Consider the following 13,912-nt stretch of genomic DNA (forward strand, 5'->3'; position numbering starts at 1 on the left):
GATAAAACGGATATCTTTCCACTGACGATTTATAATTACAAACATAAATACCGCGTAATCGTTATCGGCGCATTTTTCTGCCCATGTAAATATCAGCGTTCGCGGTTTGTTTTTGCATGTTGCTGCAGAGGGAGAGTACAGGCGCTCGGGCGCCTGAGGCAGTCTGCCTGAGAGTTGTATTTAGATAGGGTGTTTGTGCCTTGTGCCCTCTTTGTAGGGCCAGCTGTAAGTTGTCTGTTTGGGATACTCCAGATGTTTGCCCATAAAGACAAGGCACTTCAAACAGCTGCGAACAACATCCTAACCCCCTTGCACTTCCACCATGTTTAGAGGTGTATGCTGGGGCTTTAGCAGAGGGGAAATGACTCCGACTCTTACCCTGTAATCATGGGGCCGGCTGGCCGGCATGTCGAGGGGGGAGGAGGGGACCTGCCAGTCACTTTCTATTCCACATCTTCCAGCACTGAGGGGAAGCCCTCAAACGCCACGAAACCTCCAGATTCTCACCTTTCCCAAGGGAACTTGAACTTGAATCAGGTCCGGGAATATACAGGCTTTATATGAATGCTGGGTCGTCAACTAAGCAGTGCTTTAGGCGTGGGACATCTTTATTTGATCACGCTTTATATTAGGTGGCCTTGACTACTATGTACTTAGATAAAAATAAGTGAAATGTGCTTATTGTGTTTATACTGTATTGAAAAACGTGTTTGCTGCTTTCGAGGTGGGATACGGGTATGGGTTAAGGTGCAAGGTACGAGGCAACAAAGTCTAATTATAATGTAATTACAGACATTAATTGTAATGTAACTACACGTAGGTATAAAACATGTACACAATAAGTGCATTGTACCAAATGATTCATTTAAATGCAAGTACACAGCAGTTAAGGTCACCTCGGGACCCAAGAATTTGGGGGATGTGTTTTGTTAGAGAGCCAAAAAGCTTAAGGTTGCATCTTTTTTGTTCATCACAGCAGCATATCGGCTAAATTTAAAAATTATTTTAAGACAAGCGGTGTCACGATTGATTACAGTTTATTAGAGTTTTTCCACAAAGCACCACTTGAAATGACGGAGAAACCTTTTTTTGCTTCAAAACGGCTCGTAAATTTCCTTTAATTACAACGAAATGGAAAATAATGCGTTGAATTAAAGGGACATTTCACACAGAAAAAAAAGTCTGTCATCATTTGCTCAATCTCATGTTTGCGAAATCTCAATCTGAACCTATACGAAACTTTATTTCTTCCGGAGAGCGCAGAGGAAGTTACTTTGAAGAACATAGCTAACCAAACAGTTTCTGTTCCCCTTCGACTCCCTTAGTGGTTTGAAAATCAGTGAAGACCAGCAGCTGTTTGGCTACATGCATTCTTCGAAACATCGTCATGTGTAACAGAAGAGAGAAACGCATGCATGTTTTAACAGCTTAAGAAAGAGTATGTGACGTTTTTTTTTCATTATTGTGTAAGCTATCCATTTAAACGTGTGCGTGTGTGTTTCAGTGTATGAACCGCTATTTGCAGCTAAGATGAACTACAAAAAAAAAAAAAAAACAGCAACGCTCCCTGATCTTTATAGCTTTAAAGGCCCGGACCTTTGTGCAGAACAAGAGCGGAGGATTTCACATGGCTTTAATTAAAGTAACACCAACAAAGTGGGTCATGTTGGCACAACATGGAAAGAGAGACACCTAGTCAAAACACACTTTGAGGGCTTCAAAGCGAATAGTGACTACCTGCGTGCAGCACCGACGCGCAGATACTTCAGAGGTTTGATCAAGCCCGTGTTTCCCCAACATAAACAGAACCACCTCGACCGGCTCCGTGTCAAGCGTGTAATCTAACTCTGCAATTAATTGCAAAACATCCTCTGGATTATTAAGGAAACTGAGGATAGACGTATAAAAGGCTGCGCGAACCAGTATTGTTGATATGACTTTGCGCGTCTGTTTCATATTGCACTTGAAGCAAAGCTTTGAGGTTTCCACAAGAGGGCAACACACGAGTTAAGTGTGTGCAGATGTAGCTGTCCTCAAAAACTAGAGCTGCTTTTTACTACACTGAAACACATGAAACAAATATGCAGCTAACAGATATCGGTTTGAAATTTCAGATGCTATTTTGTTGAGAATACTGAGATGAAAACTGACCAATCGCGATGATTTTGTGTCGTCCAGACATCTGAAACGATGCACTCAAGGAAAAGAGTCAAACTGTATATTTTGCATATACCATATTAGTTTAACTTGCAGTGGCAACATAGTTTTGCCTTTATGACTCTGAAGCAATACAAAATAATTAATTATTTTTCATGGAAAATTATGATTAAAGTTAAATGCTGATGATCCCAAAATTTTGCCTTTATAACATATTTACACACAATTTTGTGTTAGTGTTATTCGATTTCTTTGAACACATACATGAGAACATTTATTTTCTCAGATATAAGCAAAACATTATTCCACGGAATACGTCAGAAGCTCTAAACAGTGCATAAACTATACTTTTGGGTGGATTATATACAAACTGTAGTCCATTAATGATACCGAATTACTTTTAGATTACTTTTAACCGATCATTTATCGCTTTTAAAGAAGGAAATCTTAAACCATAAAGATATTAAAAACACAAAGAGAAAGAAAAATTAGAGCGTTCTTTGTGTTAAACATTACATTTCATTTAGGTTTATCAAACTGCAAAAAAAAAACAAACAAAAAAACTTTCCAAACAAAAATGCTTTAAAAAATAAAATACAGAAATTAAGGAGTGAATCAGTGAATCAAGAATAATTTATTAGCAGGTTGTGAAAATGAAGTAACCATATAATTTATAAAAAAGTAATCGTGCTTGAAGTGGAGCAATTTAAAGCATAATATACTATAATAAGAAATATATTCTGCATAATCCAGATTACGTTGGTATTTCCGACAAGGTTCACTTGTCATTAGAACTGTTACATTGTAGGTGAGCTTTCACTTTATTAAAGGGGGAATGTGAAACGACGGAGGTCAAACTGTGCAAACCGCTGGCAATATGTATTTTACTCTTATGTGCGTCATAAAGCAGCATTGACCCAAAAGTAAACATCACCTGCGATTATTCTTGTTTACTTAACAGGGGATCTCCCCACGTAGCTCCAAACTCAAAAAGGAGACGCACAAAAATAACATGTCCGCAGAATCTCTTTAAGGGTTGCCATGTTCTGTACAGTACTTGTGTCGTGATTTAACATCCCCTGTGTGCACGTTCACTATAGGATTGATTAGGAGGCAGTGTGGAAGTATTACAAAATACATCCAGGCGAGGACCTTTGATCTACTCGGTCTGCGTTACATAATCAGGTCTACATCATTTTCTTCCACAGCCCAGTGAGCTCAGTTCATGAATGAATGCGGTTATTAGACAGTGCAGACTGACCAGTGATTGACCCGGGACGTCTATTCGAGATTTCCTCTGTAAATCACTATGGTGTTTTTGTTCGGGGTGCAGGCCCGTCAGGTTTTTTTTTTTGGAGCAAACTGAATGACAGCATAGGTCAGCATTCAGACATCACTTCCTCCGCATTTTGACAAAACGAAGCATTCAAAGTGACTTGGCATCATTGAATACTTACAATAAGGAGTACAGAAATGCCACACAAATGATGAGGCAATGATGGAAACTCTGAGGGTAACTCGGTTATGTTACAAACGAACTATTTCTTGTTTCATTTGTTAGGTTTTGCACGGGATAACTGCTTGCTATTATATGGTGCATTATCCATAAATGAGTAAACACTGGTAAATGTTTACGTGTGTCCAGACAAGCCTTAATGAAATCAATGCTGAAGTAGGCTGTACTGATGGGTCTGAATTCATTTTTATTTTTAAGGCCTATATTTTATGTTATTAAGAATGCCTTTTCGTTCAGTACGTGTCGTTTATTTTGACTCTTTATTTGGCCGTATTGGAAAAGTGCGGCGATTACAGAGCGCCATCTAGCGATAACTTTAAGGAAGTGGAACTGCAAGAACCCTGCAATATATACAGAGCTATATTGTCACATATCTGTGAAGACTACATAGGCTAAGTAAGAACGTTGATTAGTTGTTTTTTGTTTTTTTGTTTTTTTAAGCAAGATCAACCTCATGTCTACAATGAAAAGCATATAATCTATAATTTTCACCATTTTCACGAATGGCGATATTTACTCAAAATTACTCTTTAACTTCTGTTAAGAGGCAAACAAAAAAGAGCGAATGTGTAACAGTAGGTTAAGTCTGCTCCAGGGCGTAAAGTTAAACTGATTCACGGGGGTTTTCATTTTTCATTTTCCGCCTTCGACTTAGTCAAAAAAAAACAGGCTACGTTGAAAACGCTGATGCAAATACAAATGTAAAAAAAACACTACAGGCTCAATTCACTAAACGAAATTACTAAGAATACTTATTGCTACAAAAGTAATCCTGCATGCTATATTTTGCAAATATAAAAGTGAGCTTTTCCCCAAAATGTTATTAATATTTGATTCAGTTCAATGTTATTTATTTATTATAAAACGATTCCTTTTAATTATTGATCAAATGCAACTTAGTTATCGAATGCAGCTTTCCTACATGGATTTGGAGGAATGCTGCACGATAATATGAAGGTGCATAACCCCCTTCCCCTTCCACGAACCGTCTCTCGGATAAAACGCAATATGCATGGCGAACGCATTATAATAAAACAATAAGAGGATAAAACCCGATCATTTATTCCATCTTCATCCACCGTTGGATGCCCGGCGGGGGTGTGTTACCCTGTTCTCAGAACTCCCAAAGAGGGGAAACGCTTATCGATTGATCTGATAAGAGGACAATTTAAAGGCCGGTTGCAGAGCTTGCGCCAAAACAGAGCAATGCAAAGGAGACAGAGTGTGCAGGATTAATCTCAGAACGAGACAGCCTATAGCCGCCGCGGATTAAAGTCGATAATGCTCCTCTTACTCTTTGTCACTGTTTGTGGAAGCGGCGTCGGCGTGCAGAGCCTCCCGTTGCCCGACTCTGGCCCGCATTTGGCAAACGACTGGGGAGAAGCAGTCCGGCTCCGACACCTGTACGCAGCCAGACACGGTTTACACCTGCAAGTGCACACAGACGGGGACGTAAGCGGATCGCACACGCAAAGCTCGGACAGTAAGTGACAGTCGCGTCGCGTATAGTTCATCCCCGGCGCTTCAACGTGCGTGGATCAATGAGGATGTCCGGGAACATAACGTGGGAGAATCCTTTAAAACACGAGTCGATTTCTTAGAAGTGCATTTGTGAAATTTCAGGTATCCGCGTCGAACATATAGACTACGCTACAAAAATGTCAAGTGGTGCAACCGTGAAGTAAAACAGCACGTGGTTGCACAACTGAATAGTGTGTTCTTTCTACTTCGTTTTTTTTTTTTTTTTTTGATAAATAGTCGATTATAAAAACTCTCTTTTATCAGATTTCTATCAGATTCTGAGGTTACACCGCCTAGACGTTTGACTTTATAAGCATTTTTAGAAAGCGCGTACATAATTACGTTTTTCTATGAATTGCATTATTATTATTGTTGCTATTATTATTATTTTGACTCACTACCTCACTGGTGGATGCTGTGCACCATTATGGATTATATTATCCCGCAACAAGCACTGCACTTTTTCTGTGCCATACGCTATTTGATGCAAATATCAAAATACCATTGCGACTGGAAGTTAATGAAAGTGCTGAGCATCTTCTGTAATTTATCATCCTATTCATGCCGAACCAGTAATTGTGAGCCATTTCCCGGCCAATAATGTTTAAATATTTTAGAGCTTTTCATTTTGTTTCCTAAGGTTTGGTCGAGATACGACCGGTGGACACGGGCTGTGTTGCCATTAAAGGCGTTGCAAGCTCCCGATTTCTCTGCATGGACAGAATGGGAAAACTGTACGGATCGGTAGGTTTGACTATCTCTATTTGTATTTGCAATCCTACGGAGACGCACATGAAGCATTTACTGAAATATTTGAGGGTTTCGGTGTTCTTTGCAGGTGCATTTAGACTCCTGCACATAAGATAATGCCCACTAAACAGTAGAGTTCAAGTAACCAGTATTGTCTTACTGCAGAGGTCAACTGAGGCCGCACTGAGCTGGACATTTTCCAAAGCTCTCTTCGCGCCGTGACATCCATATCGCCATAATTTAATTCTTAGAGAGTGGAACTTTGGCACCCTGCCGCCAACCATAATACAAACTACACATTCGTCAGAGATAACCTTGTTGAGCTAAGGTCACCTCACAATGTCCTTTATGACTGCGGAAGTGTAGACAAGCCGATTTCGCCACAGACATCTAGCTTTGTTGACATTGTGTTCTGGTCATGGGTTCATTACTCCCATTTGACGTTATAACCAAGAACGTTATTTTAGGACAGGAGAAACAACAGTCATGCACGCAACCCCAAAATGAATAAACGTTTGAGTAAATGTTCTGGAAATCTGATCTTTACTCTTAAACACGAACCTGATCTTCACATCAGCTGCCGAGCCAATTAAAACAACTAATCGCAAATGATTGTTAGTGCAAATGTGACTTTGAGAGTACTTCCTCGATTGACCAGAACACCACGCGAAAAGCGACTCTCACAAAAAATGCCAAAATGAGCTGATTTGAGTGGTGTCACTGCAGCGACCTTTGCCCACGGCGGGGCGTGTTTGCATAGCTAAAACCTCATTGAAAAGAAACAGCAATAACAACCTTGACCTCTCCATGTGGTGAGCAAACAGCTATCAAAAAACCTAAAACACATGCAGGGCAGGGCGGGTCGATGAGACACCCATATTGTGGTTCTTCGCATAAATGTGTGTGTTTTCACGCCGCTGCTTTTGTTTGCAGCACACTTACACTAAGGAGGACTGCTCTTTTTTGGAACGCATCATGCCAGATGGCTACAGCATCTACATCTCCAGCAAACACGGAGCCCTCGTGAATTTGGGCGGAGCAAAAAGCAAGTTGAACAGCAACGACGCGAACGCCGCGTCCCAGTTCCTGCCCATGGTCAACACGCTTTCTCAGGGACCTACCAACCGCCTTTCCGGGGAGCAGCGCTTTTCCGTCGACCCCGAACAGGACCATAAGTTGGGCCTTGAAATAGACAGCGCGGACCCTTTTGGAAAGATCTCCCAAATCGTCATCCAGAGTCCTAGTTTCAACAAAAGATGAGACGCGAACAATCGCTTGTGGATGTTTTGGGGAAACCACCCAGAGGTCAAGAAACAGAAGACTGTATGAAATCAGTCCCGCTATGAACCAAAGCCCAGGGGCAAACTTTTAGAAAAAGAAAAAGCTCAGTGAAAGCGAACTGCACACTGGACACAGTCACCGGACAGATGCTGTGTTAAAGGCCGAAAACTACAACAAAAGCACTCCAAAATGTCGAAGATGTTGTATAGATTGTGGTGCATCACCTGCAGCTTGAATTTATTTATTTTTCCACGTGTCTGTGATGACCCTGCTCAGTAATTATTCTTTAAAACGTTCAGTATTTACCACAGCCTAATCTAGAATGCACTGTAAGAACATTTTGTTTACCTTTTTTTTGTATTTCCTAAATATACAGCTATTCTGAAAGAGGACGTGATGGGCGAATTGCTTTGGAAATTGAATAAATGATACACTAAATGGGATTAAATAGTTTTTTTAGATGCCTGTGGTCAAAATGTACAGCAAGCCGCAACTTGTAAGACGGCTATTCATCTTTCATCAAACAAAAACAGACAAGATATGTTATTATCGATATCGTTGGCTGCATGCTAGATCTGCGCGCTTGAAAAACAGCAGATCACACAGAGTGTCCTTGCATGATACCCTTGAAAAACGTTTGCAATACTGACGAAAAAGTTTTTGTAAAAATGTGGCTCCCTCTACTGGCATAGCATTTAGTTGCATTTTGCGAGATAACGCTGTTACATGTAATATACTCTACGGAGCCTCATTCAAGCTCAAGCAAGGAAAATATGTTTTAGAAATGAATTTTTCTTTAGTACAGTACACATACCTAAAGAAATTATTTTTCTCAAATTAAAATGGAAGACTAAGAGCAACGCCAGTTTACAAATCCCTCATTTTTGCGGTAGATTTAGTTCAGTATACTGGCGTATTATACTGTTACTGTTGTATTCAAATGTTATAATGTAAATATAATATGTGTAAGTTTTGAAGGCTTAATGCTCTAATCATTTCCAAGGTGCTGGTAAATATGTGTCTCGTAATTGGTGCAGTCCACATATTTTAAGTGTTAAGGCACCACCTTACTGCCTCTTTTCTAGAGCCAGCTAGCATGCTAGCATGTCCCAAAAACACTCATTTTTTTTAAAAAAGGTTTTGTTTTCAGACAAGAATAGCTATTATTCGCAATAAATGAGGAGTGAGCAAATTCAAATATTACCTGTTGAATTACGACAACTGAAATAGGCACCTGAATTCGGTCCTAAAGCTAAAGCTAAAACGAAGGTAAATGAAACGTGTAAATGAAACTGCCTTGCAATTCAAGATAAAGTTTTTTTTTTTTTTTAATATAATTTCAGTTTGGTGTACTTGCTTTATTTTAAACGAGCATAAACATGAAAAAGTAGTTTGGTTCACTTTTCTTTCCGGAAGGGGCGCCAGTGGTTCAGGGCGTCATGGAAACATCAGGCCGATTCAACGAAGCCGAAGAAGAGCGATTGCGGAAGTGAGTACCCATCAGTGAAGATCTCGGGATTCAGGATTCAAAACCAAATCGTTTTTGGCGTAAAATGGCTTTCGTGTCCAACAGTGATGATTTATTTGACTCCATCATCATGGCCGACGACAGGTAAAAATGAGCGCGTTGTTTGTGCACATACACGAGTTTTTTCTTCTTCTCTCGATAGTTCGGTGTGTTTAGGTTCGCTGTAAACGCTCCCCTCTCGTTTTAGGTTTCATGATGAAGGGTATCAGGAAGGCTTCGAGGAGGGGATTCGTCAGGGAACCATCGAGGGCAGAAACCACGGGCTGCTACACGGAGCCAAACTCGGTGCAGAGGTGATGGACTGATACTCACTCGATGCCAGATTCAGAGAGTCTGCATTAAAGACCGATAATCTGCCTTTCCATAAGAACGACACTAGCAACAAGTGTCTGAACACAGGTTTCGTGTCTTCTCAGCTGGCTGGAGTTTATAATGATTCTGCTTGGATAATGTGAGGAGAAGCTTTCTGGAAAAGCAGTGTCAGGTTTTTTGCTGTTGTGTTGTTACAATGACTCCTAAATTCTGGGGCCTCACGTCTGAGCACGCAGTTGACATGAATGACCGCATTGTCATCCTGCATAAATCCACTGAAAAGATTATAAGCAGCATTTATTATCATTTCTGCTATTACTATTATATTACAAATTGTATTTATAACTTTGTTTATTGTCGTTTTTAAAATAATTGAGAAACATGAAACGTATAAAGAGCCAGATTGTCATAAGGGACATTTTTATTTTATTATTTATTTTTTTTAAAATTAAGATTTATGCAATGTCTAAAAGCCCGGTTATGCTTTTCATTGACGTGTGGTTTGTTATGATAGAATCGTGTTTGCCTGAGATATAACTGTTTGAAAATCTGGAATCTGTAAAAAAAAAAAAAAAAAAAAAAAGCGAAATATTGAGAAAATTGTCTTTAAATTTGTCCAAATGAAGTTCTCAGCAATGCATATTGCTGATCAAAAATTTTCCTATTCATTGTAGAAAATGTATTATGAAACATTACATCATACTTCAATGATTTTTGGTGTTAAATAATCAATAACTCGCCCGTATAATGTATTGTTGGCTATTGCTTCAAATGTACCCGTCCAACTTAAGACGGTGGTATAAGGGTCACTTTTATACATTACACTTTATAATGAAATATTTAAGCTATTTAAACTATATAAATGCCTGGTCTTCTGCTGCTGTGTTTTTCAGGTTTCTTTTTATCATGGATTTGCCCTTGCATGGAAATGTCTCCTCCAAAACAGTAGCGATGTGAAAGCAAGGTACTTTCTTTAACTTAACGCACAGCAAGCCCCGCCTACTAGTAAGATTATTTGGTAGCACAATTATTTCTCTCTACTCCTAGCAAGAGGCTGAAAGCTATGGAATCTTTGATTAGACTGATCCAGAACTTTCCATATGAGGATCCTCAGTATGAGAAACTTCAAGAGGACATGGAAAGAGTGCGTGCTAAGTTCAGACAGGTAATGTCGTCCAACATGTCTCTTTTTGACTGTTTCCGATTGCTTATTTTACCTTTTAATCATCGTATTACTAACACGTTTCACCTTCACAGGTGTGCTCTTTACTGAACGTTGCAACAGACTTTAAAGAATATGTGAGTGGATCTACGGGAATGTCCTTCTAAGATGACAGGAGCCTTTCAGCAGCCTTCGGCAAACTCCGAGCGCCTTGAGGCCTCCGTGGCGCTCTTCTGCAGACAGACAGTCCCGATGAGGGGGTTTGTGTTGCTCCCGCGCCGTGTAGACACTCTCGGCGAATTCTGGAGCAGCTCTTTAAACCGAATTCTGGAAAACACTGATTGAAAGAGTTTGAGTGGTGTTTGGGAGGGGGGTTTAAAGTGAGATCAACAGGGGCGAAATAGCAATGGTAGCGATATGAGTTAAGACAAGCCAAAGGCACGTATACCGTCTCCAAACGTGTTAAGGAGACCCTTTTAACCCTTCTGTGTGTGGCTTTCCGCAAAGATGACCGTAAACACCATCTTGTGGTGAAACTTGGAGAAAGGCTCTTGCCATTAAGTGGCACCGCCTGCTGGTAAACCGCAGGTATCGCAAGATTGTTATTTGTGAAATCATCAGTATTAAACTAGATACAAGCAGCAGTTTTGAAATAAAGGTTTGTACATATTACAGTTTTTAATTCTTAATATGCTTTATTGGTAACTCCATGTCTACAATAAGAGAAGTTGCAGAATAAAATAAGATGATGTGCAGTTATCTAAATCCTGATTCTTCTTACTACATTTAATTGTTAATGATGATGATATTTGCATGTTGTCCGTCCTTCCATTCATTATGCATCTATCAGATATCGTATTATATAAATTGGAGCCAGAGATAGTGATTTGAGAAAACCCATTTACCCCTAGTTAGTCTTAGCTAACCCGCCCTGGACCCTAAGAATTTCCTCTGCTGGGTTATTTCACGGGTGGTCAGCAGAGTCTCCTGACAGATAGTTTTCCTCCCCTCTCCTGGGCCCAGAATGGGGACAGTTGCTGTGGCCGCAACAATGCTGTAGTGGGGCCCGTGCGAGAGGCCAGGGGGCTGTGCGACGCACTCTGGTTTTGTTTCGCTCCCTTCACACTTGAAGTCCGAGGTACAGATCAGAATTCAGGCACACAGGAGTTGGCAGCATATTAGAGGGTGTTTCTAGAGATGGCAGCTGGTCTACGCTGTGGGCAGCAGCAGGTAAACACTGGGCCTGTTGGCGGCACCTTCTGAGCCCTGACAGATAAAACCCTGCTCTTCCCTGAAGACCTCCAGTCAGCCGCTGCATCGGTCATTTTGTGCCGGTGGAGTCATACAAAGTTTGGTTCAGGCTTTAATTGGAACCCCGTGTTACAGCGATGGGAAAAGAACGTCGTTCGAAAGTAACACATTTTGTTAAAATGAACATCAAAACAAGTTGCATTTGCAAATGATGCTAGAGCTTTGAGTCATTTTTTGCTTTAAAATAACTTCAACACCATTTCTTTTTAAAGGATGTGGTGCATTATGCTGTCAGTTCACAGGTCCACTAACTATAGATATGTCGGTTTATCGTTTTCATATTACGCCGTTGTTCTTTAAAATAAAGATTTCTTGGTTTGATAGCAGCCTATAGATGATTGATTCTAATGCATTTTAATTATGGTTCAAGCTTCAAGATGAAAAAGGCATCCTACATTTATGCATAGTCTGTCTTTTAAAAACTATATAAAATAATGTATTTTGACGTTGGATTAAATCAAAACTAATTTTTTCATTCAAATATTATTTTTTAGAAGAAAGTTCTCTTCAGAACACCATGATTCAATTTCGAACATGTGCATCATCCAAAAATTGTAATTCTGTTATTAATTGCTCATCCTCTGTTATTCCAGACTTTTTATTTCCCTTTTAAATTTGATATTTTTATCTTCAGGAAAAAAGTCAGTCACACGGGTTTATAATAATGACCGAATGCACGTTTTTGGGTTATTTATTCCTTTAACATTTTCGTATTGTCGTCTCATGCAGTTAAAGTCCTCAAGTGGCGGAAGAGTCAGGTGTCTCTTTATTATTAGTTTGATGCATAAATGATACATCATTTTTTTTCAGATATGCTACGTGTGAGGGAGAGAGAACGAGGGGGAGACTAATTCCAAATGCAGAACAGAAGAACATGAACTTGGGGGGTGTAAGACAGAGGGCCGAGTCTGTGAAAGAGAGTTAGAGGAGCAATGTTTCTTTGGTTTCCTTTCACTTGTGGAACAGAGTGGATGGGGCCAGCGAAAGGGAGGGAGGCCGAGAAAATGAAGCAGGACGCTGGAAGGTTTCAGAAAATGTTCAGGAATTTCAGGAGCAGGTGGCGAGTGGTGACATGAAAGGAGGACGTGACAAATGCAACCGACGGGCACTTGAAAAAAAAAAGGCCTCAAGTTGAATGGTGGCATAGTATCTCCCTTTTTTGCCTTGGTGCCTCATACCCCCACTCTTTCCCTCACACACACACACGCACACACACACAAGCTCCAATCTCAGCATTGAGCTGCTTGCTTCCTCGCATGGTTCATGATGTGGATGATAAATGCGCAATTCCTATTCACAGCACAGACAAGAAAGGTTCAGCCACTTCACTCAGATGAAGGGATGGAGGGGGGGGCATGCGGTCATGAGGGAGACCGGTTGAGTTTTGGCTAGCCGTCATATACTGTATATACCTTGATATAACATTTCAGTTGTGATGTAGTGACCTCAGAGGACAACCTGAATCTTCTCGGCCCCCGTTTATGCAAAACAGATCATTGTAGTCTTGGAAGATGAGCGTCTGTGTCTTGAAACTGAATAATGTTTGGTATTTGGTGAAAATAATCGTATTTGTGAAAGTGGTAGTTACTTCCAGAATGAAATTGATCGAAAGTAACTTATCTTTGAAGCTCACGAGGACAAAAGAAGGAAACTCCCATTCACAATACAAGGGGTCATGAACTGAGGAACCAAAATTCCCTTGATCTTGTCGTATGAGAGGTTACGGTGCTATATTCTGGAATGGGCCACTTTGTGACGTAGTCGTGTGGCTAAACACCGCCTCCGCTGAAGATCAGTCCCAGGCCACGTCAGTAAGAAAGCAGTTTTTGTGTTCTGTAGAAGAAATGCATTTAAATTCTGTCATCAAGATGGTCTATATCAATGGTCTATTCCTTTAAGCCTCATTTATATATGATTATCTTATTGATATTTATCGCAAAGAAATACAGCATAACTGGACTCTTCAAACAAATTTGTTAAGTTTCAAATTGATAAACAATATAATACTGTTTCAAATTTTGGCTGCATCTGAAATCGCACACTAACGGTATATGTACTTTGTCTGAATTCACAATATTCATAAAACAGTGGGCAAAACGTTTCCGGATCACCTATTTCCAGTCAGATTTTAAAGTGTGCATTCGACTGATATCATATCATGCCACTGGAGAGGGTTTGTGAATGTAAATTATGTACTTTTTAATGGTCTAATAATTATCTGTACAAAAAAAAAGTACCAATTCGGTGAGTATGCGATTTTAGATACAGCCGTAGTAGTCGCTGAATTTACTCTGTTGGGACCCCTGATAGAATTCACATTAACATAATACTCTTCTTTCTGATATGGTAAAAATGGCATGCGTAAGATTTTCTG

At 40.0% G+C, this 13,912-nt stretch overlaps 2 protein-coding genes across 2 annotated transcripts; both read left to right on the forward strand.

The window, feature by feature from the left end:
* The first annotated feature begins 4,725 nt into the window (after positions 1 to 4,725).
* Positions 4,726 to 8,635, forward strand: fgf19 (fibroblast growth factor 19). The gene is made up of 3 exons (XM_043245796.1): positions 4,726 to 5,156; positions 5,835 to 5,938; positions 6,878 to 8,635. The coding sequence occupies exons 1-3, from the start codon at positions 4,955 to 4,957 to the stop codon at positions 7,202 to 7,204; spliced, it is 633 nt and encodes a 210-aa protein (XP_043101731.1). The 5' UTR covers positions 4,726 to 4,954; the 3' UTR covers positions 7,205 to 8,635.
* An 11-nt stretch (positions 8,636 to 8,646) lies between these two features.
* lto1 (LTO1 maturation factor of ABCE1) lies at positions 8,647 to 10,986 on the forward strand. The gene is made up of 5 exons (XM_043245797.1): positions 8,647 to 8,837; positions 8,941 to 9,046; positions 9,959 to 10,029; positions 10,113 to 10,230; positions 10,323 to 10,986. The coding sequence occupies exons 1-5, from the start codon at positions 8,779 to 8,781 to the stop codon at positions 10,392 to 10,394; spliced, it is 426 nt and encodes a 141-aa protein (XP_043101732.1). The 5' UTR covers positions 8,647 to 8,778; the 3' UTR covers positions 10,395 to 10,986.
* The last annotated feature ends 2,926 nt before the right edge of the window (positions 10,987 to 13,912 follow it).

This window comes from Puntigrus tetrazona, chromosome 7 (genome assembly GCF_018831695.1).
Source record: "Puntigrus tetrazona isolate hp1 chromosome 7, ASM1883169v1, whole genome shotgun sequence".
NCBI classification, from domain to species: domain Eukaryota; kingdom Metazoa; phylum Chordata; class Actinopteri; order Cypriniformes; family Cyprinidae; genus Puntigrus; species Puntigrus tetrazona.

Coding starts and splice junctions, on each gene's coding strand:
- lto1 (XM_043245797.1), top strand. CDS start 8,779: ATGGCTTTCGTGTCCAACAGTGATGATTTATTTGACTCCATCATCATG. Junction 9,047..9,958: donor GAGCCAAACTCGGTGCAGAG/GTGATGGACTGA, acceptor TGTGTTTTTCAG/GTTTCTTTTTATCATGGATT. Junction 10,030..10,112: donor AGTAGCGATGTGAAAGCAAG/GTACTTTCTTTA, acceptor CTCTACTCCTAG/CAAGAGGCTGAAAGCTATGG.
- fgf19 (XM_043245796.1), top strand. CDS start 4,955: ATGCTCCTCTTACTCTTTGTCACTGTTTGTGGAAGCGGCGTCGGCGTG. Junction 5,157..5,834: donor GCACACGCAAAGCTCGGACA/GTAAGTGACAGT, acceptor TTGTTTCCTAAG/GTTTGGTCGAGATACGACCG. Junction 5,939..6,877: donor TGGGAAAACTGTACGGATCG/GTAGGTTTGACT, acceptor TTTTGTTTGCAG/CACACTTACACTAAGGAGGA.